This window comes from Ambystoma mexicanum, chromosome 12 (assembly GCF_040938575.1).
Source record: "Ambystoma mexicanum isolate Mex_15411 chromosome 12, UKY_AmexF1_1, whole genome shotgun sequence".
Classification (NCBI taxonomy): domain Eukaryota; kingdom Metazoa; phylum Chordata; class Amphibia; order Caudata; family Ambystomatidae; genus Ambystoma; species Ambystoma mexicanum.
This window is the reverse complement of record NC_090936.1, coordinates 280399761-280422741: the sequence shown is the minus strand read 5'-3', so window position 1 is coordinate 280422741 and position 22981 is coordinate 280399761. Positions and strand designations below refer to the sequence as shown.

The 22981-nt window shown below is 46.8% G+C and overlaps 1 protein-coding gene across 7 annotated transcripts in view; it reads left to right on the top strand.

The window, feature by feature from the left end:
• Positions 1 to 22981, top strand: part of RECQL (RecQ like helicase) — a 730526-nt gene that overhangs the window by 438678 nt on the left and 268867 nt on the right. For all 7 annotated transcript variants that reach the window (XM_069628431.1, XM_069628429.1, XM_069628430.1 and 4 more), the window contains one exon: positions 21818 to 21924. In XM_069628431.1, the coding sequence (XP_069484532.1) occupies positions 21818 to 21924 (107 nt within the window). The remainder of the gene's footprint in view (positions 1 to 21817; positions 21925 to 22981) is intronic.

Sequence of the window (22981 nt, the reverse complement as noted above, 5' to 3'; positions counted from 1 at the left end):
GAGCACACCAACACCTGGTCCTAGGCCTCAGAGTATGTAGTTCAGGCCATATGCAATTCCACGTACTATCGAGGTCGCTTACAGTATGTGCTCGACTGGAAGGGTTACAGATCATTCGAACGCACCTAGAAGCCAGCCACTGCGGTGCACGCTCCCAATCTCCTGAGAAGATTCCACAGGACCCATCCCTGGAAACCCAGTCCATTACCCCCACGGAGGGGGCGTACTGCCATGAGCACACCAACACCTGGTCACTCTGGCAGCAATGGAGGAAATTACATCCACACAGTATTCGCCCCTTCAAGATGGCGGCACAGGAGATCATGCAGTCATCCAGTCGTCTCTAGCGGGTACCGGAAGTCGCGCAACTTCCAGGAGTCCACCCACCCAGTAAACCGCATTAATGGAACTTCCACGGTAAGGACTGTGCGTTGCTTTGTTTTACGAGCACTGGTGCTGTATGTTTCTTGGCTCCTTTTGTTGCCCCTTTCTAGTTTCCTGCTTTTCTTTGCTTCAGCGTACGTATGGCTCAGTTCTCTGAGCCTTCTCTTGCCCTCGCTCTCTCTCCTGCTTCTGCTCTCACGCTACTGTTGTCTCCTCTTGTTCTTGTGGATCTGCATTTCTCCGATCAAACCTCTTCTCTGCCTGACCCTCAGCACCATGTTTCACTGCTGACACGCTCCAGCACTCCAATCAAACAACCCATCAGCATGTTTGATATCGGATACTACCCGCAGTCATTTCGGACTTCTCCCGCGACCGTTCTGCATGTTTTTATTAGCTGCAACTTTTCACTTGGAGGGTATTTTCCCTTGGGCTTTGCCCATAGAGTACATATACTCCCAGTTCATGTTTGGGAGGATGGATACTTTTTGTGGCATACTTCACTGGCCACAAACTACCCTGCTCCTGGAGCCCAGTTGGAGACAGCCACTACTGTATTCAGGTCAGTGTGGGAATTCCCATCTGTAAACAGTAACAAGGTGCATTTTACTGTGCAGCACCCATGTTATGGAACACATTGCCTCCCGACCTTAGGGGGGGGGGTCGTGTGTCCCTGGGCTTTGTAATGAATCCTGTGGCGTCCTCACAAAAACCCTTCCTAAAGTCTCCTCCCAGGTGGCCAGGGTAAGGCAGCCACTATCTGATCCTAACCCTCTGGGTGGTATTTGCTGGGAGAATCAGCTGCGAGGAGAACAGCCCCAAGGGATAAGTAGGACTCTGTTGGGTGAGATACAGTATTTGTCTTCCTCAGAGGAAGAGATGTCTGTGATATGATGATATGATATGATTGTTTATTTATATAGCGCCTATACACAATGTGTTTCAAAGCGCTTCAAGGCAAGGGAGGGAACAAGGGAAAATACAACCACATTCTTACATGCCATGAACAGTAAGGATGTGAAATTAACTATCGTACTCGGCCTGACGACATTTCAGATGGTGGAAGAGCTAAGACATAGATAAGGAAGGGAGGGGGGCGAGTGGGAAGGAAATGGAAACAGACAGGCGACTACCGTACTAGGCCTGTTGACATTTCTGGTAGAGCCGGAGAAAAACAAAAGGTGAGGGAGAGGGTGCAGAAAGGGAGGGGAGGAACAAAACAAGCAACTATCATACTAGGCATGACAACATTTCAGATAGTCCTGGAGGAGTGGTGGGGAGGAAAAAAACAGTAATGGGAGGGTGGAGGAAACAGACGAGGTTGCTATCATATTAGGACCAGGGACAATTCTGATAGAGTAAGTGCATAGAAGAAAGTAAGGGGAGGAGATAGGAAAAAGGAGAAGGGAAAGGAGGAGAGAAAAGAGAGTAAGCAGTCAAAAAGAGTGGAGAAGCAAGAGTGGAGAGCAAATACAATTGCAGAAGACAGTAGTAACACATAATGTTGCAAGCCAGGATACAAGATGAAGATGGGAACAGCATGATTCAGGGCCACCATGAGTACAAGATGCAAAGGAATTCCAGCATTAGAGTTGAGAAAGAGTGACGCACCGTGAATGAATGAAGTCCATAAAAGTAAAATCCAGCATTGGCCACAAGACAGTGATGGTGAAGGAAGGCACCGGATGGGTGGGGCTTGCTAAGTGGTGAAAAAGAGCGGCAGGCAGGAAGGCACCAGGTTGGCGGGGCTTAGGCCAGGTGACCTAGATCCACTTGCACCTGCTCCCCATCTGCAAAGGAAAAGAGGCTGGAGGGCTCCTTAGGTAGGGAAACAGAGCGGCAAGCAGGAAGGCACCAGGTGGGCGGGGCTTACTAAGTTGTGAAAAAGAGCAGCAAGCAGGGATGCACCAGCTAGGTGGGGCTTGCTAAGTGGTGGAAAGGAGCGGCAAGCAGGAAGGCACCAGGTGGGCGGGGCTTGCTAAGTGGTGAAAAAGAGCGGCAGGCAGGATGGCACCAGGTGGGCGGGGCTTAGGCCAGGCGCCCTAGATCCGCTTGCACCTGCTCCCCATCTGCGAATGCCATATGCCAGAATATGTAATGGCTTGTCAGAGTGAGATTTCTTGTTCAAAATCTGTTAATCCTGAGGGTTGAGAAAACTGTCCTAATCAATTATTTATTAGGTACAAAGCGCTCCATCATGAAATTTGCTTCGTCTCAAACGGTAAGCACTATTGTAGCCAACAAGAAAATGTTAAATATGAACTTCATAACATTACCATCTCAAGTTCTGATAAAAGTATCTATCCTCTGATTCCAGAACAATCGTTGACTCCTTTTTAAATCTCCTCCTGAAAATGTAGTCAAGAATGGAAGTGAAATAACTCCATTTAAAAATAATATGCAGAAAGAAAGAGAATTTGAACATTGTAGACTTCAAGTCCCACAGTGCTCAAAGTACTGAGACGAGGAAGAGTGATGCAGAGGTACTAATTATAATTATAATTGTTATTTTATAACTGTAAGTAAGGCATGGTATCAAGAGTAAGACAGACACAAGTGACCACAGTTCAAGAGTGTTAATTGAACTTTCACAAGGGTGAGATAAATGCCTATCTAAACCTAAATCTACAGATGGGAGCAAGCTACGACCATCAAATAATAATAAATGCAGCCCTAGTGGAGTCTTGTCAAAATAAAAGGGGCCTATACTAACAAAATAACTATTGCCAATCCTTACTACTGATTTACAAATAGTTAGGGGTGAAGTTCATGAAAAAGAAGAAGTGTTCACAAAATGATAAGTCAGGATGATTGGCCCGTTGGCCTCGATTCCCCACGTTTTCAGCATGGGACAAGGCGGTTCACTTGAGTAAAGCACACACTCTGGCTTCTGCGGCACAAGAATACAGTTCTATTTTCACAGTTCAGGACCTCCTGTGTCGAAGTCTCTCTGCTTCTTGCAAGTCTCTTGACTCAGAGGGCCTTGGGAACACAAAAACAACACGAAAACGATCTTTTACTTTTCACTAGTATTCAATTTAGGCGTTCACCCTGGATCCCCATCAGCTGGGCTCAGATCCCTTTCTTTTGATCAATTAGTCTCCCTCAGCCGGACTCGAACCAATTGCGGAGGATTTAGCAAGACCCGTTGCATGACCACTTCGATCTCAGTATTCCTGTTTCTCATGCTCTGCATCAGTTGACCCCTAACAGAGACCTTCGACTAAGCGCTCATGTGGCGCCGGACAACTCTGTATGGTATCTTGCGTTGCATCCCAAAGTTCAATCACTAAAGTTCAATTACTTCTTTTGCTTTCCAAATATATCCGCGTTGCTCTTTGCAAACGCCACACACTGTTCTCTTTGTACAATGTTGCCACTTGCATCCTTGGCTCCAAACACAACATGGTATGGTATCAGTCTCTCCGACTCACCAGCTGTGCTGTCTTTTCTGACGCCGCTTTGTTGTAGGAGCCAAGGACAGTACCATGGCTGTAATTGCTCCTCCCCGCCTCGGTTATCGATGCGGAACAGCCCCAGGTACATTCGAAACACTGTGCAGGTTTGATCAGCTTTAGTTCCTGGTCTTCGGTTTCTTAATTTTGTGAGAACCCTGAGGGGTATTCTCCCAGGTGAACCTCGAGGAGCCCTTATTCAGGTGACCAAAGGAAGCTTGACATGCTCAGATCCCAGCCCTGGGGTGAAAGAACAAAAGGAAATTACCTGGGTAGGGGAGCCCGGGGTTGTGCTTGGGAAAATGCCCCAGGTGAGATGCAGTATTGTGCCAGAGAAGGAGGAGGGCAAGATATCTGAAACTTTTATAGGCTGTATTACATCAGCCTTCCCTCCTCCCGTTCGGTCTCTCTTGCCCAGATCCAACAACCCCTCCATACGTGTAACCAGTCCTTTAAGGTCCCAAACACATTTGCACCCAAAAATCATAATTCCCAGAATCCTTGTTTTACTGATCTCCATTGGTATACTCCCCATCATTCTCCTTCCCGTCCCCCTGATTATTTTTTTACACACTCCCAACCTGATCAGAAAAAATACTACGATTCCCACAATCCATTTTTTTCATTTCACGATACCAGCTATTCCCGTTTACCCCGCAAACCCTACTAATCCGTACTCTGATTGTCATCTTCCGAACACCCAATCTAATATGACAGAACACTACCGTTCTCACAATCCCCTGTGTTCTGTTCTGTTCTACTTCCTGGTCATTCTCGTCCATTGCACCAACCTTCCCCATCCCATACCGTAAGATACTCTGACATTCCAACATCCCCCTTTTGCAACACAAATACTTTTTCACACAATAGACAACTGTAACGCTCACCTGGTATCCACAGGGATGTCACTCAGCCTGTTCTGACCTCTTACGACCTCAAACCCTTCCCTGGAGTCTACTCGACTGGAGACTGGGCCTGAAACACAGGATTGGTAGAGTTTAACTCCCTACTGTCTCTGTGTGCTTGAACCCCTTCTTCCTCGGGGTCCAACCCTTCCCTTTGTTCCACAGCTCACCTTCTTTTCTCAGAAAGTGTGCTCTCCGTCCTGCTTTCAGGGCATGGGCGCGTTGATTGATGCGGGCTCGTTGCTGCCTAGTTACTTCACTGGCAAGAGTCTGACAGGTAAGTATGAGTCTTTTGAACAGTTCTCTAACTTCGTTCCTTTCCTTCCTTAGATGATGGCCGGCGTCCAGGGATGGCGACGTGCTGCTGAGATGAGTAGCACTGAAGGTGAGTGAGAGCGCGATGCGCCCCTTTCGTATTTGTATTGAACAGAGTTCTTTTTCTGTGTCTTTTAGGTGCTGCAACGTTTTCAGCGTGGATGCCGGTTATGAAGAAGAAATGCGGTGAGTAAGCTTGGTATGCGGCGCCTCTAGATGTTTCCACGCTAACCTGGAGTGTCTTTTCCCTCTTGCAGACGGATGAGAAGTTCCGGAGACAGAGTTCCCTCAGAGCGGCTGGGATTCAGGTAAGCGTTTGAAGCTCGTACAGTCGTTAAAAATAAGCGAAGATTTGCTGAATGCTTATTAATGCCTTTTTTCTGTTCTTTTCCCTTTTCCTTAGGAAGCGGCATGCCGGGATTGGAATGACACCGCCGAAGAAGCCCGCAGAACAGAAGAAGTGACGAATGATGGGCAGAAGCGCCGCAAGGTAAGGCTGTTCCTAACGGTGTTCTTGTTCTTGCAGGAGCTGAGCGCAGAAGAAAGATGCAGGCCTACTGGAGACCGATCCGAACACGGTGAGTGTCACGCTGCAGGTGCAGAAAACACAAAGCATGTTTCTCAGCCTGGGCGTGGCTTAAATAGTCTCTGGGTATCCCAGGTGTCTCTGGGCTGAACCACACCCAAAACACTAGACTGCACATGCAGTTCTGGGAACCGAAATATGTGGGGGCATCCATCTTGTCCCCATCAATTCACTACAAGTCCAATTCCCAATGTTATCCTATGAGACAAGCGCCAAGCCTGACTCCAAGTGGGTCTTTGGAGGGATGGAGAGGCCCTTGAGGACCATGTAGGTGATCCTGGCCTGGCTCCAGCCTGACATCTTGGAGGGCTGGGGACATGAGGGGCAGGAATCCTGACAGCACTCCTCCCCCCCCCCCCAAGGCCCCTCTTAAGGTGGCTCTTCTGTCTGGTCCTGGTTTGTTTGGATGGTTTTGATGAAATCGTCTAAGCAAGCGAGGTGCATGGATGTACTCGCAAGGCTCCCATGTCCTGTCTTGTGGACCATACCCCTTCCAGTCTACTAAGTAGTATAATTTGGATCTGACATACTTTGAATCCAGGATGTCCTTGACTTTGAATTCTGGCTCCCCAGCGACTACTACTGGCTGCGGTGGCGTTGCTACCCGGGTCCCAGGTTGAACAGGTTTAAGGAGAGACACGTGGAACACAGGATGAATCTGCATGTTTGACGGCAAAGCCAGTCTGACCGCCACAGGATTTATCACGGAGGTGACGGTGAATGGACCCAGGTATCTTGGACGGAAAGTTCGGGTTCCTTTTATGGACACGTGTTTAAATGCCAGCCAAACTTTGTCTCCCACTTGGTAGTTGGGGACCTTTGCTCGGTGTTGATCAGAAAACTTCTTTTGGCGATTCTTAGCTTGAAGTAGGTGTTCAGCTGCCCTTTTAAAGGTTTGAGAAATGGTTGTGTGCAAGGTTTTGACTGCTGGCATTTCCAGGGTTGTAGGAATGTCCAACTCAGAACAGGTGGTGCCTGCCATACATGGTATAAAAGGGTGTCTGCCCAGTGCTGGTGTGTAGGGAATTATTATAAGCATATTGAGCTATCCATAATAGGTCGAACCAGCTTCCTTCAGCTTGGTGTAACATGCAACGCAGATACTGCTCGAGCGTCTGATTTGTCCTCTTAGTTTGACCATCCGTTTGGGGATGGTGACTGGTGGATAGCCGGATGTCGATCTGGGCCACAGAGCAGCATTTTCTCCAGAAGTTAGATACGAATTGAGTACCTCGGTCTGAGACCAAAACTGAAGGAACCCCATGGAGCTGTACGATGCCTTCAAGAAATACCTTTGCCAGAGTGGAAGCATTTGGGAGCCCCTTAAGAGGAATGAAATGTGCCATTTTTGAAAATAGGTCCACAACCACAAGAATAGTGTTAAACCCTTCACTGGGTGGTAAGTCAGTAATAAAATCGAGGGACAACGTGTGCCAGGGGGCTGGTGGGATTTCCAATGGTTGTAATAGCCCAGCCGGTTTCTGCTTGGATGACTTGTTTTGAGCACACTCTCCACAAGATAGGATGAATTGGATAATGTCTTTACGCCACGTGGCCCACCAATAATTTTGTTTTACCTTGGCTAGGGTTTTAGCGATTCCGGGGTGGCCCTCGATCAAGGAATCATGATAACCGGACATGACTTGTTCTCGTAGTTCTTGGTTTGGTAAGAATAAACGATTCTGAAGTAGGGCAACTGATCTTTTATCATGTAATGTTCTCCTTGTGCACTCCACGCTTGTAATTGCTCCGGACTCATCAGGTTTTGGATTTCTTCATATAATTCTTTCTGAGTTATGGTTGCTGTGAATCCTAGGAGCTTGTCATTCGGGATGATTGCTACTGGGCCAGGGGTCTGATACCCTTGCTCTTCCGCCCCCATAAGGGAAAGTGCATCGGCCTTCCCGTTTTTCACCCCTAGTCGAAATGTAATCACATAGTCATATTCAGCAAAAAAAAGAGCCCAACGTAGTTGTTGTGAGGATTGGGCCTTGCCGTTTTTAGGTACTGGAGGTTTCGGTGGTCAGTTATTACAGTGATTGTGTGTCTGGCGCCCAAGAGGTAGTGCCGCCATGCCTTAAAGGCTGACTTAATGGCCAGGAGTTCTTTGTCTGTGATAGCGTAATTGAGTTCAGGGGGTGTGAATTTACACGACCAGATGACAACAGGGTGTAACTGGCCCGTTTCGGGGTCCTTTTGTGAGAGGACAGCTCCCATAGCCATGCTTGCGGTGTATTATCCACCAGGTATGGGAGATCAGGGCGAGGGTGGCCTAAGATTGGGGCAGGTGTGAATCTTGCTTTGAGTTCCTGGAAAGCTTCCTCAGCTTCTGTTGTCCACTGGAACTTTTTGTTGCTTTTCCTTAGCAATGACGTGATGGGATGCACGATTTGCGAAAATCCTGGGATGAACCGGCGGTAGAAGTTTGCAAAACCCAGCATACTTTGAACCCCCTTGAATGAATTTGGGGATGGCCAGCTCAGGATAGCATCTACCTTGTGTACATCCATTCGGATTCCATTTGGGCTGAGAATAAAGCCCAGGAATTCCACCTCGGAGACGTGGAATGAGCACTTTTTGAGCTTGGCCTAGAGCTGGTGTTGACGGAGTTTCTCCAATACGGATCGGACGTGTTTAACGTGGCCCTGCTTTGATGCGGAATATACTAGAATATCGTTGATGTACACTAGAGCACAGACATCAATCAATTCCCGTAGGACATTGTTCATGAAGTATTGAAATGCTGCAGGCGCGTTGTAAAGGCCAAAGAGCATTACTTGATATTTGTACAAGCCGTATTTGGTGCGAAAAGCGGTTTTCCGTTCGTCCCCCTGTTTTACGCGAACAAGGTGATATGCCCTCCTGAGGTCTAGTTTTGTGTAGATTTGGGCATCTTTGACTTGATCAAGCAATTCAGGGATCAGTGGCAGGGGGTAGCAGTTTTTTTACGGTAATCTGGTTCAGTGCGTGATAGCAATGCACGTTCTCAAGTCCCTCTCCTTTTTCGGTACAAAGAATAGAGGACTGCTGCTGGAGACTTCGAGGGATGGATGAACCCATTGGCCAGGTATTGGTCAAGATAGGCCTTCAGGTGCTGGTTTTCTGGTTCCGTGAGTGCGTAAATTTGCCCACAAGGGATTTGTGCGCCGGGTATCAGGTCGATTTGGCAATCGTATGGTCTATGCGGTGGCAGGGTATTAGCCTGTTCTTTCTGAAAGACATCTTGAAAGTCCTGGTATTCACTTGGTAGGGTGCCATTTGCCACAGTCGCCAGCCTGGAGGTTCTGGTGTCGATTGGTTGTTTCTCTTGGCGATAACATGTGTGGGCGCAAGTCTCGGGAAAGGCCAATTCTTTTGCTCGCCAATCGATTCGAGGATTGTGAGATACCAACAATGGCATTCTCAAAATCAACCGGAACTGTGGTGCCTTAATGAGGTCGAAAACGATAGATTCTTGGTGTCCATCCTGGCACAGAAGGGTTAAAGCTACAGTGCATTGGGATACTGGACCAGAAGCTATTTCCGTGCCGTCGACAGTGGTAACAATGTCGGTGGTTGATTTAGGGCGTAACGGAAGCCATCTTTGCTGCAAGATCCTGGTCGATGTAATTCCCAACGGCTGCACTGTCAGTGTAGGCTCTTACTGCGTGCATCCGAGATGGTGATTGATAAAGACCACAGACAGTGCAAAATGGGAGGTCTGTAGTTCACTTTCTTCGCTCAACAAGTGGACCCCTACACTTACCGGGCTGGGGAGTTTTCCGATTCCTTGATGGTCTATTCCTTGTCCGTGGCCCCTACCGTCCTCCTTGGTGGCTTCACAGGGCACTCTATAAGGAAATGACCTGACCTTCCCCAGTACAGACATGACTGCTGCTGTCTCCTTTTATCCCTTTCCGCTTTAGTCAAGGGGGATCTGACCCCCCACCCCCCGATTTGCATTGGTTCTCCTGAACCTTCCGTCGTGCGGGCAATATTGTCCTTTGAACACACATACATAGGGCGAGGGTCCGGTCTGGTTCGATCTGATCTTCGGTCCTGCAACCTATGATCCAGTTGAACAACAAGGTCAATGAATTCTGAGCAGTCTTTCGGGGGGTTCACTACTTGTGCGAGAACATCCTTGAGCTCCCCTTGCAACCCCTGATGAAATAACGTGGTTCTCTTCTCCACTGACCATTCTGCTTCAACTACAAGTCTATTGAACGTGGCTATGTATGTTAATAGGTCTTGATTCCCTTGGCGTAGGGACAGAAGTTCGTTGTCTAATGCCTGCCCATGAGCACGACGGGCGAACAGCTTTTCCATCTCCTGCTGAAAGCCCCTGAAGTCATGCAGCAAAGGATCGGCTTGGGCCACAAAGGGTACAGACCAGTCCGCGGTGCTACCACTCAGGTAGGATAGCACACAAGCGACCCGTGATTGGTCATTCGGAAAGGCCCCTGGTCTACAAAGGAAGTGCAGGCGGCACTGGTTCATGAACGTTGCAAACCTCTTGGTATCCCCCGTAAATTGTTCGGGCGGGGCCAAGGGAACTGCCCCAGGAAGGGTTATCTGAACGGGATTGGCTGATGGTGCTGGAATCCAGGGGAAAGCTTCCCGGCAATGGTGCATGCCCTGCTTGTGACTGGAGAAGTAGCTGGCTTAAATCAGTGCGTTCTTTGGCTACTGTCGGCTCTCTCCTCAGGGTGTTGGTCTCCTGCCTGGCTGCATGTACTTCGGAGCGTAGCTGCCCCAACATGTGGGCTAACTGGTCTGTTTCTGATGTTTCCATGACGCCCAGGTGGATTTTGATGTGAGGCTTTGTGTTCTGTAACACTCACCTGGTATCCACGGGGACGTCACTCAGCCTGTTCTGACCTCTTACGACCTTGAACCCTTCCCTGGAGTCTACTCGACTGAAGACTGGGCCTGAAACACAGGATTGGTAGAGTTTAACTCCCTATTGTCTCTGTGTGCTTGAACCCCTTCTTCCCCGGGGTCCAACCCTTCCCTTTGATCCAAAGCTCACCTTGTTTTCTTGGAAAGTGTGCTCTCCGTCCTGCTTTCAGCGCAGGGGCGCGTTGATTGATGCAGGCTCGTTGCTGCCTAGTTACTTCACTGGCAAGAGTCCGACAGGTAAGTATAATGAGTCTTTTGAACAGTTCTCTAACTTCGTTCCTTAGATGATGGCCGGCGTCCGGGGATGGCGACGTGCTGCTGAGATGAGTAGCACTGAAGGCGAGTGAGAGCACGATGTGCGATGCGACCCTTTCGTATTTGTATTGAACGGAGTTCTTTTTCTGTGTCTTTTAGGTGCCGCAACGTTTTCAGCGTGGATGCCGGTTATGAAGAAGAAATGCGGTGAGTAAGCACGGTATGCGGCGCCTCTAGATGTTTCCATGCTAACCTGGAGTGTCTTTTCCCTCTTGCAGACGGATGAGAAGTTCCGGAGACAGAGTTCCCTCAGAGTGGCTGGGATTCAGGTAAGCATTTGAAGCTTGTACAGTCTTTAAAAATAAGCAAAGATGGTCTGAATGCTTACTAATGCCTTTTTTCTGTTCTTTTCCCTTTTCCTTAGGAAGCGGCGTGCCGGGATGGGAATGACACCGCCGAAGATGCCCGCAGAACAGAAGGGGCAATGAATGATGGGCAGAAGCGCCGCAAGGTAAGGCTGTTCCTAACAGTGTTCTTGTTCTTGCAGGAGCTGAGCGCAGAAGAATGATGCAGGTCTACTGGAGACCAATCCGAACACGGTGAGTGTCACGTTGCAGGTGCAGAAAACACAAAGCATGTTTCTCAGCCTGGGCGTGGCTTAAATAGTCTCTAGGTATCCCAGGTGTCTCTGGGTTGAACCACACCCAAAAGACTAGACTGTACATGCAGTTCTGGGAACCACAATATGTGGGGGCATCCATCTTGTCCCCATCAATGCACTACAAGTCCAATCTCCAATGTTATCCTATGGGAGTGAGTGAGTCTGGTGCCACAAGCGCCAAGTCTGACTCTAAGTGGGTCTTTGGAGGAATGGAGAGGCCCTTGAGGGCCATGTAGGTGATCGTGGCCTGGCTCCAGCCTGACATCTTGGAGGGCTGGGGACATGAGGGGCAGGAATCATGACAACAACAAACTTGTAATAAACCTGTTTACCTGACATGTCCCAACCCGAGGGTCATGCAATTCACTTAAACCATACACACCTGACGGCCATTTCCTTTCTGCACAGGGATAAAAGGTGGAGCAAGAGAGCACAAGGGCAGAAAGGCGAGTACAGCAGACAGCACAATGAGACAGCTACAACGTGGAAGTTAAAGAGAAGGAGAAAGCCAACAGGAATCGAGAGGTTGGCGAGGAGAGAAGTGACATTGCCCTTTTCGTCCCAGGCCCGCGGAACCTATGTGGAAGAGAGCCTAAGACTACGAATAATAGCACAAGTGTCCTGCAGCAGATGTCAACGGTACACGGGGCAAGCCTATGCCGATAAGCAGGAGCGAGGGAAGCTCACGCACTCGTGGTACCGGCCTTTACTCCAGAGAAGCCAACATACAAGCTGTTCATCACAACAGGTGAGTCGAGGGGAGAACCGATAAGAACCGGGCTGTGATGAGTGAGAATTGCAAAGCGGCAAGTTTTGAATCAAAGCTGATGAACTTTGAATGAACTGTAAATTGTGTGAAGGGGAGACCAGCTACAGTGGGAAAGTGGCACCACGTGGGTTCTAACTCGAGAGACTCTGGTCGAGCCCCATATAAGAGAAATTACAAGTACCAGACGGCCGTTGGAAGGACAGCAAAATAGGTCAAGGTGGTCATACAGAGGGTCAAGCAAAATCCCCATACAATCGAAGGACTTTGATCTACAAGCACTGTGAAAGAAAGGGGAAGTGAATCCCACAGTAAAAGTGAACATTGAGAAAACAAGGGAATTGATTACCGCTAAAAGACATAAGAGGTCAAGCCTGACCGAGGGAGATCCAGGGGTGAAGCCACCACCCTTGCCAAAGACCTTGAGAAATTGCGGGAGGAGGAATCCCTCAAAAGGCAAGAGGGGTCCAAGCACAACTGAGAGAGATCCAGGGGTAAATTTATTACCAAGAGTTGATTGATAAAGGAACTGTAATATAATTTGGATTACAATTGGGAAGGGTCAGCGCCCAGATGAGGGGGACCCAGGGATGAAGTCATCACCTGATGTGAAACTGTGATAAACAATTGAGAAGGGTCAGCACCCAGAAGAGGGGGTGCAGGGGTGACCCCGTCACCCAGCAAACTTTGGAAACAAACCTCCATTTGTGAAAGGAACTTTTAGTTTTTGTTATTTGAACACATCAGGCCCGAAGGCAGACGAGACTTGATCATCGACGGTCCTGAGAACAGCCATCGGAACTGTTGTATCATGCTGGAGAGGCCCGAGACCATACTGTGCTCCAAGCTCCCATCTTACCCCATAAAACTTGGAAAAGGGAGACCCAGGCTACCGCATCCTGACATATTATTTAAGAACACTTCTTTCTTTTCTTGAGAACTATCCCACACCCCTTTTGTATTAGCTGAGAGTTTTTGGCAATAAGTTTCTTAGTATAGACCTTTTTATTTTGACACAACGCCACTAGGACTGCCTTATTTTTCATTTGATGGTCAACACTGGACTCCCATCTTAGATTTAGGTTTTGATTAGGCGTTTTAACAATACGTACACAGACATTAATTGTTGAATAAACACCCTTCAACTGTTATCACTTGTGTCTGTCTTGCTTGTTGTCACCATGACTTTTTCACACTTTCCACGGGTCACGAAAATAACGGTCTTTAGAGGTCACAGGCACTTCCCACCTTGCAGTCTTTTTCCTTGTACTAAACTACCATCTTGGAACTGCTGTTTCCTCGTGTGGTTTGCCTCGCTCAGTGTGCTTTCGTGCTCTGACTTTTATCCGTGTGCGGAAGTGTGAAGGAAGTCAGGTGTGTGTAATAATCCATAATTGCATTACCTTGCCTGGCAATGGTGTTGGAACGTCAGGTACACGGCTCCGGTGTTCGTCCGTTGCCGCTCACAGTGAACTGTCCATGAGAACGTTTTTGTGTCAGAAAGCGGGGGAGGGAGATTTGAATTCCTTGGTCTCCTACCTGGTAGAATGGGGGAAAAGGTGTTATTGGGAAGGTGGTACCGCGTCTCACCCTCCCGTGTCCCACTTCCACTCCCCATGGACCCCTCCTCCAGGTGATCCTCCTGCACTGGTCCACCCCCAGGAACTGGATGCAAATGCGATGGCCGAGTCCTGGCCTCCTTGATGACGGATCCCCGGGGACTAGCGGGTGAGACACCTTCCAGTTTCTTAGCACGAGACCGGGATTCAAACCTGTGTTGCTGTGCGTTGGCTTGCTTCCAAGACAAACGCGTTGCCCCTGAGCTATCCTCCCACCCCAAGGACTGCCAGGTGCAGCCTAGTAGAGTTAAAGACACACTCCTGACTGGGACTAAGGAGGGCCCCCTCAGGTGCAGGCCAGGAGGAGTAGCAGATGGTGGAGTAATTGACTCCATGTTGCAATGGCAGCAGAAGTTGAAAGGAAGTAGAGACGCCGAGACGCCTCTAATTGTGAAGTGGATGCCGGTTTCGTGTGGGTCTCTAACCTTGGCAACTCTGTATGCTGAGGCTGCGCAGCGGGAAGCATTTTTTCAGCAAGCTTTCCCTAGAGTGGCTGTGGTTGCCGAGGTTGCGCAGCGATAAGCGTGAATTAGAAAATCATACCCCAAAGTAATTTGTGCTCCAGTGGCAGGTGAGCACTTGAACACTTGTGTAAGTGAGCAAAGCTCCTTTCCCAACTGGCAAAGGCTGCGGGAAGTAGAAGGAAGAAGCTTACCATGCAGCGGGAAGCAGAGGAAGAAGAAGGCAGAGTGGCAGTGGAGCGAACGGACGCGTATGCAGCACCTGGTGAGTTCACTAGCTTTGTGTGACCCTGGGACGCTCCGTAATCGCCCGCTAGCCACTGTTACAAATATTGAATCCTGAACTGTTGTAAAGAAGCAGAGGGGCAGACTAAGAATAATTTTGCATACTGAAGTGATAAAATCAATTAACGTGGTAAGATCCTTGGGAACAAACAAGCAGGTTACAATTATAATTATAAAAATCGAAGCCTTTGCCAAACCCAAGAAAGAGCAATATTTAGGGAGATTAACAAGAACAAATATTGACAAAGCCAAGAGAGGGCAAATGTGAAACAAATTAATAAGAGACATTATTGCCAAGGCCAAGAGAGAGCAATTGAGAAACAAACAAATCGTGACCCCTATTGCCAGAGAGAGGAGGAGGCAATTGTTAATAAAGAACCAAACATGCATTGTCTAAGAAGGTTGGAGCAAACAGTACTAATGTGCTCCATGTTTTCCCAGAGGAAGTAGTCAATACTGATGTTGAAAGTCAAAAGAAATCAAGAGATACTGTTGTGGCAGAAGAGCTGCCCTCCTGATAGGAGATATTCAGGAGGAGAGGAGCATAGTCTGCATTCCCTGTAATATAAACAGCACCAAAGTGTTTCATGCCTTTTCAAACTTGTAGTAGTATTAGAAGCTGTGTAGTTCTGGCAGGCGAGTATACCAGTGCAAGGGACTTTGTTGTAGTAGTAGGCAGGGACGGGGGGAGGAGGAGATTACCCAGGTTACAAGGAGAAACACTTGTTATATTTGAATTGCCATATATTACCTTCATATGTTTGTTGTATGTAGAAGTTTGAGAGATAGATTCCGTTTGTTTCAGTGTTTCCCTTAGTTTATTTTGATAGGCAGGAACATCCTCTTTAGGGTAGGGATAGTGAGGTGTTTATTCAAACCCTTTTCATTTAATAAAATGACATCTTATGAAAAACCTTCACAAAGATGTCTGCCTCACATTTCTAACCCCTCACAGCTTCTTCAAATAAACCTTAAAATCTATGTATCCACCTGAACCCCAACTACTGTATTTTGGACTCTGTGTTTGATGGCCATGCTGAGTTAGTTAGTTGGATGCGTTTGTGTTATTTGTTTGTTCTAGCACCCTGATGCCTTCTGGATTGATTGTCTTTTTGCGCGTTACAAAAAATAAATAAACAATAAATATATTCTCTTAAAAAGTACATCATTGTATTGTATCATATAATAGAGTTTACCGGGAATCAATTATTAAAGCTGAATAACTAAAGAAAACATGAGATTAGCAGGCTTAAAGGGTGATTGCAGCAAGTACCAACTCCAAATTAAAAGGATGATCCATAGAGGAGACCACATTTGTCAGATTGTCTACATGTCAGATGATTTGGGCTTATTCAGATTTACAAGTATACAAGACGAGAAGTACTTGGGTCTAGATGTTGTGTACTTTTTATTGCAACAGATTAACTGAAGGAGCCCCTCATTCGCTGTGAGACATAGGTCTCCCAGCCAACGCGTAGATACCACCCATTTGTCCACTAGACATCCCCTCCACACAAACCTTCTGATTTCTCAGTGGGAACCATGAAGGCATCATGAAGCAAGACACAGAAAACAGATTCAAAGTTTGAAACAAAATGGTTTATTAAATCAAATATCAGGATGGTTGAAGGCCTAACTTGCCCTATGCTAGTGTGGGATTTCCCTACCTGAACGAAACTAAGGAAAGTCTGAGTCAAAGAGTTCAACTTAAAAGTCTGTCTGTCCAAAACCTTGCCCTCACAACTGAAACTAAACAATGTGTAGGCATGTCAATAATCAAAGAAATGGTGTTCAACACAGTCTGAGCTTCTTCCAGCTTTTAGCTTCCTTTTCAACTCTCCTTCTCCAAGTTCAAGAAAGATCCATAAAAGTCTCAAGATTACGTTTCCCAAGTTCAAGTCAATATCGTCCCACAAAATTCTCGGGGTTCCCTTCCCCAAGTTCAATGCAACACAGTTTAAATGAAAAGGGTATTGAGGCTCTGTTTTCAAGACATTTGCAATTCCTCAAATCTCGCTGTTCCCTTACCCAAGTCTTTAATTCAGCCACTTGTAATTGTTTTAGTCTTTTCAAAAGGTTCAACACAACTCTAGGTCAACCTGACTCTTCTTCTGGATTGCATCACCAGCTTGCTCACAGTGCTTCTCCTTGGCTTGTTTCACAATGTCTTTGGTTCTTCACAATTTAAGGCTCACTGGTCTAGGTGCAGTTATCAGACCACACGGTCCACCCATCGCAGTTCGGGCAACCTGGATCCCTAGGTTCTTCATCCCACCCAGCTTATTCTGTACTTGCCCCTGTGTTCAGAATCACATTCACTTAGCTCCTCTGTGTCAGCATTTTGGCTTTATGTGCAGTTTTACACTATTCTGGCTTTTCCTAGGTAGCCTCTTGGCTTGACCAACACTCTTCTGGCTTTTCCTAGTTAGTCTCTTGGCTTGGCCACACACATCCTGCCAGTCTCTGGCCTTGCCACACTGCATCCATTCATAAAGTTCACTTTCTGGTGGTTTTATTCATGTCCCACCTTTCTATCGCAGTCTTTCACACTTAAGCTCTTTTTTTGTACGCTGCTTTCACATGAGCACTTTGCCTTCGGCTGACATCTGCTATTTGCTTTGCCCAAAAAGTTGTATTCAATTTAGTATTTCATATGCCTAATTTCAAGTTTTCATTTAGTTCAGTATTCAATATGCATAATTCAGCCTTTTCAGCTTTGTTTCGAGTTTTCATTCAGTTCGGTATTCAAAATGCATAATAGAAATTAGTTTCAAGTTTTCATTCAATTTGATACTTCGTTACTCATCTGCAGCCTGCTAGGAGCTCCCTGGCTTTGAGTGGCATTTACCCGACACTCACTGGTCCTCGGGGGTTCCCCCCCCAGCGGTTCCTGCTGCCCCGTTCTGCTTCTCCAGTTGGTGGACCAGCTTCAGCGAGCACCGCTCTGTTGCGTGCTGCAGTCTTGCGCACACACAAGCAACTCCACTGACTCTGCAGGGACGTGGACGGCGTCCATTCCTCTATCCTGCTTGCTCGCAGCTCCAGCTGCTCATTCTCGCACACAGAGGCTCTGACACCTGTGGCAGCCTAATGACTGTTCTCGCCTTGGGCTCCACAGGTCCTCCGTGATGTCAGTCGGTGTCCTGGCTCCTTCAAAAAGGGTCCCCTACCAGCATCCTGGCTCGCCGGCAGGACCCACCACAGCTGCCTCCTCACACATAGGATTCCCTGCTGGACTCTTTGCTGCTGGTCTCATCCCCATTTATACACCTGCAACCGCTTGACAGGTTGCCGGTGTGAGTCCCAAATTACAATTGCCTGGTTGCAATTAGTGGAGTAGTTGAGACATGCCTGACCTTTACAATACTCTGCAGGCCTCTTCCTCGTCTCAGTACTAGAGTGGTGAAATGGGTTACTATTGTTCACTACTCCTAGTCGCCTCTTACTCGTCTAAGGACCATAGTGGGTTGAATGAGGGTAAATGATGAAAATGATTTGCAAAACCTCATGAAGGCTGAGGGAGGGTGAGGTTGATCTTCAGAAGGGAAAGGAGGAAACCATTTCCTCACCTGTGGATATCCTCGCCCCAAAGCCCAAGGCTCCTCCACCCAGTTGATCCTCCCTCGCTTCTCCACTCCTAGGGTCAGGATCCAAAAGCAATGGCCTTTTCCCTGGCCACCTGAGAAGAGGATCCAGGGGGATTAGGTGTTAGGATACCCTCAGGTTTCTCACAGAACACGCAGACATAGTTATGGGGACTTGGGTTTAGGGAGGCCAGCGATTCTCTATATGTTAAAGCAAACATCATCCCAGATGGCTGCAATTGGGTGTCAATTCGAGGGGACTTGTAAAAAGCCATTCTCCCCACATCTTGGGAAATCATTGGTAGTGTCCTGAGCACACTGTGTTATTTTGCTAGGTGTGTAGTAGAACCGGAGTATGCATTTACATTGTAAACATTTAGGTCTATAATGCAATTAAACTGTCTGAGTGTTGCAGTATCAAGGACCGGTTAACATAAGGTATGTCCTGCCATAGCTCAGTTTCCCACCTGGGCCTGGATGTCCTGTGCAGCGCTCCGCTCCACCACCCCTTACCTTTTTCAGACTGGCACCTGTACCATCGGTGGTGCTGTTTCCCCCGGGTTTGGCACAGTGTTCCTTTCCGGCTACTAGACGTCAGATGCCACAACAGCATCCTGCCACAGTCACGTCTTCCGTCCATTAGGGGCGCGTTGCATGGTACCAGGACGTCACGGCAGTTAGCAAGGCAATACACTGCAGGGCTCCATAAAAGGTTAATGCTACTTCTCCTGGGTGTGTCTCAACACCCCCAGTTAGCCTGTGCTTTGCTCCCTTGGCGCCTGCTTTTTGGCCTGCTGTTTGCCCTGCTTTGCCCCTTCCCCTTGCTCTGGTTTCCTTCCTTCCTTCCTTCCTTCCTTCCTTCCTTCCTTCCTTCCTTCCTTCCTTCCTTCCTTCCTTCCTTCCTTCCTTCTCTTGGTCTACTGCCTCTTCTCTCCCATCTCTCCTTGGATACCATGTCTTCAGTTCTCTCTCCTTCTCTCTGTTTGGGGGTTTGTTTCCCCTTTGCTTTTCCAACTAGACATGATCCCCCTGACCTTGTCATCTCTGATACCTCTCCTTGGGTATCATGGTGCTACGTTTCTGCATCACATAATTCCAGGAGGTGAGCCTGCATTGCGGGGAGTTGGACCCTGACCTTCCCTGAGTGTTTTCAGACTCAGGGTGGTAGGGGGTTGACTCCTCCTGTTGTCCTGGACTTGTGCGCAATCTGGAGCACAGTGGAATGCATCTAACCACCACCAAGATACCAGGGAGGATGCGCTCAAGAAACCAGGTACTTGACACTGGGAGCCAAATCAGCAGTTTTAAGGGACACACACAACTCATGCATCGCAGACCGGTCTCCCTATGGTTACCTTTATAAAGCACCACCCTGCACTCCAATAATGCCACTGCCAAAATCTTCACCCCTCTGCGCACTGTATTCACTCTTATGAGCCCCTAAAGGCAGAATAAGAGTTATTGGGGGGCGGGAATATGAAAACAAACCTAAGTTAATACATATTTTCACATATCATGCAGTCTGTAGCCAGTGAAACAATGACAAATGTAGATTGGAGCTGTTTTTCACATCATGTAGGCCTGCAGCCATTGATAGCCGAAGAATGGTTGTCAAACATGCAGCACACGTTTTGGACAGAAAGCTAGTGTGCACCCTTGCTGGACGAATATGTTTTGGCCTAACCAAAGCCCAGGAAGTGGTGCTTTCCTGTTCTAGCAGATGAGCAACAGTAGCAGCTATTTTAACTGCACACCAGTAGGTGCAAGCGTTGACTTCACACCATTGATTCCTACATCTGATAAGGAGTCGGGGACAGGAAATGGGCGGACACGAATAGAAGCGAGATGAATGTCTGAAAAACTATGAAGTAACAAGTGACATACCTGTCTCTTCTCTAAGCCAAGGCCCATGGAATACATTGGAAGCAGTCACTGAACGAGTACAAAGCTCACTAAAAGGAGCTAAAACCGATTTAGTGGAGTTGTACATAGGAGATCATACTCAACGAGCACAGTGACACTCAGAAATGTAGGCCTTACTCTTCCAGATAGCGGATATGACTCACGCACACGGGCAGGGAAACTATGCTCCTTCTTACATATAAGGCCCAAATAAAAAGAGAAAGGGAGATCAGCAGACTTGCCTGTCCATCTACGCTCTCGGGGCTGGGGAAGAGTACAGAGCAGAAGAGTCATGAGCAGAGCAGCAGCAGGAAAGAGACAGCCGGGCCCAGCTAAGCAAAACTCGTAAACCCCAGAAGGCACGGTTTCATTTGAAGCACATTCTGCTCTAAACGTGAGTGAAGGGTGGGGACTTGTTGAGTGCATTGAGACTGATGGTGTGTAGTATAGTATAGCATAACACCAAGGTTACTCATGCTGTTAAACTAAAACTACCACTTGTTCTATTATTCAGCTATTCAAACATGCTCTTTGCCCACATGGCAATACTGTTCCTTGGTATGATGCTATGTAACATATCTGCTTTTGCTTTAGCTTGTGTAATGAGAATAAGAGCTCTCAGAAGGTAGGTTGTCATATTAAATACATTAACATGATAGCTCCTGTGTCAAGTGTATAATTCAGAGTAATGTGCCAGGGTGGTATCTCTTCGAGTCCAAGAACTTTAAAATTCCTGGCTGTATATGTTTAATCATGTTGGCAAGCACACAAACCTAGGCAGGCCTGTCTTTTTGTGCTGAGACACAGCCACAGCCTAGGGTGAATGTTGGCATGAAACAACTGATGATCACGTGTTTATTTTCCGAGCCTCAAACGAGGTAGAGATAAGAGACTCGGTCATGCCTAAATAGTAGGGATTTAAGTCGGGTATGGGCTTCAGTCTTGTGCTGTGTTTCTCCATTTATTATAAATACAGTATTGCACTATCCAGCCACAAAGAGGGTACCCCCTTGCAAACCTCTCAAATATGGAATAGGTCCGGAGTTAAAATAATTATTTATGGATAATATTACTGCATACTGAACACAAATCTTCAAATCACCAGTTGAATAGTTATTTATCAATTTTGAGTATTAAATACATCAATCACTAGCATCGTTTGCAACAATAATTATGTGTCAGTGGTTAGCTTAACCTTGTATACAGCACAATAGAGCAAAATAAATGGCAATGTTTGTTTCGAGCAATATGTTCGTCATCTGGGCATGTGATTTGTGGTGTTAGTAAAAAAGAAAAAAGTGATAATAATCTTAATTGTGGTTTTATCATTTTACATTCTCTAGATATTTCCCATGAGAACTGGGCACACCAAGTATAGCCTGCCACCTAGTGCAGCAGAGCATTAACCACACTTTGCCTATCTTTAAACAGTGCTGCTGGAAAAAGGCACCAATCGGTGTGGCTCAACAAAAAAAGGAAATTATGCATTTAAGTGGTATTTCTGATCCTTTGATGCTTGTGCTCTGTTTAAATGGGATCTAAACCAGTTAGTAGACCAAGCTACTCTCTCCTTGTGTGAGCTACATAGAGGATTAAAATTATATAATTTACTATATACAAAAATGTGTTTGAGAAAAAAAAAAATTTAACCCTATTTTATCCTTCTGATGAATGGCTGTATTTGATCTAGCAAGACATCACATTTGTGTTCAAATAAAGAGTATAACACTTAAGATGAAACTATTTCTTCTTTTTCAGGTTTTACACTTGTCATTTGTCCACTGGTGTCACTGATGGAGGATCAGTTAATGGTCCTGGAGCAGCTGGGAGTTTCAGCTACTTCTTTGAATGCATCCAGCAGCAAGGTAGGCATGCCATTTCTGTACTTATCACTGTACATGTTGTGCTTCTAAATTCTGGTTATCATGGAACATTCTGGCTAACTTGACAAAATGTGCCCACTCCATTTCTTACATCTTGGTCCCACCCGGGGTTTCGATCACATAAGGACTTCAGGAGCTAAAAGCATCTCCTGCATGCGAGGCATCACTGAGTAATGATGGCTGAGTGGCTTGTCATTCCCGATTTCCCATTACATTTTAGATGCCTGTCGGATGTGTCCTAATGCTCTTTTAAAACAAATTCCTGGACACATGTATGTCAAAATTGTGCCTGGAGAGTTAAAAGTAGCCCCTGATGACTATCGGAAGTAGGCTCTTATGTGTTACAAGTGGAGCTAAACAACTTCAAGCTCCCAACAACTGAATCCTCCAAACACTACCACTACACGATTATAAGTGGCCCTTTGTTAAAAAAGTATAGGTCAAACACATTTGTACCCGCTTCTCATCTGAGAATAGGTAAATTGGGATTCCAAACATAGCAGAAGGTATATATCAAGACTGCCGACTGCTAATTTTGAAATCAATATCAATAGCAACATACATTAATGCACACAACTGTTAACATAGTGCTTAACATGATCTCTTTCACCAGAGTGAAGTTCGGTTAGTCAATTGAGCATTGTTTTATTCACTGTCCTGACCCCATTCTTGAGACCTCCTTTCCCCCCTGCATGGAGGTCGATCACTGAAACGTGATGCCAACAAAGAGTGAGTCAAATAAGTAGTTTTAATTAGGCATGATTCAAGTTAGGCATTAGACCTAAAGGAACTCTACAAATGAAAAGGGCATCTGTCTATAAACTCTGTCAGGAAGGTAGTAAAATAAAGTGAATTATATTTCCAGTGTTTACTATTCCAGTGGTGTATCTCCAAACCATTGTTGACATAATCCTCCAAGTCCTTGTCCCTCCAGCGACTCCTTTTCTAATACACAGTGTCTAAAGGAGTTGGCCAACACATTTCCAATCTTATACATAACAAGCACTTACCCCCCAGGATAGTCCCTCACCTAAACACA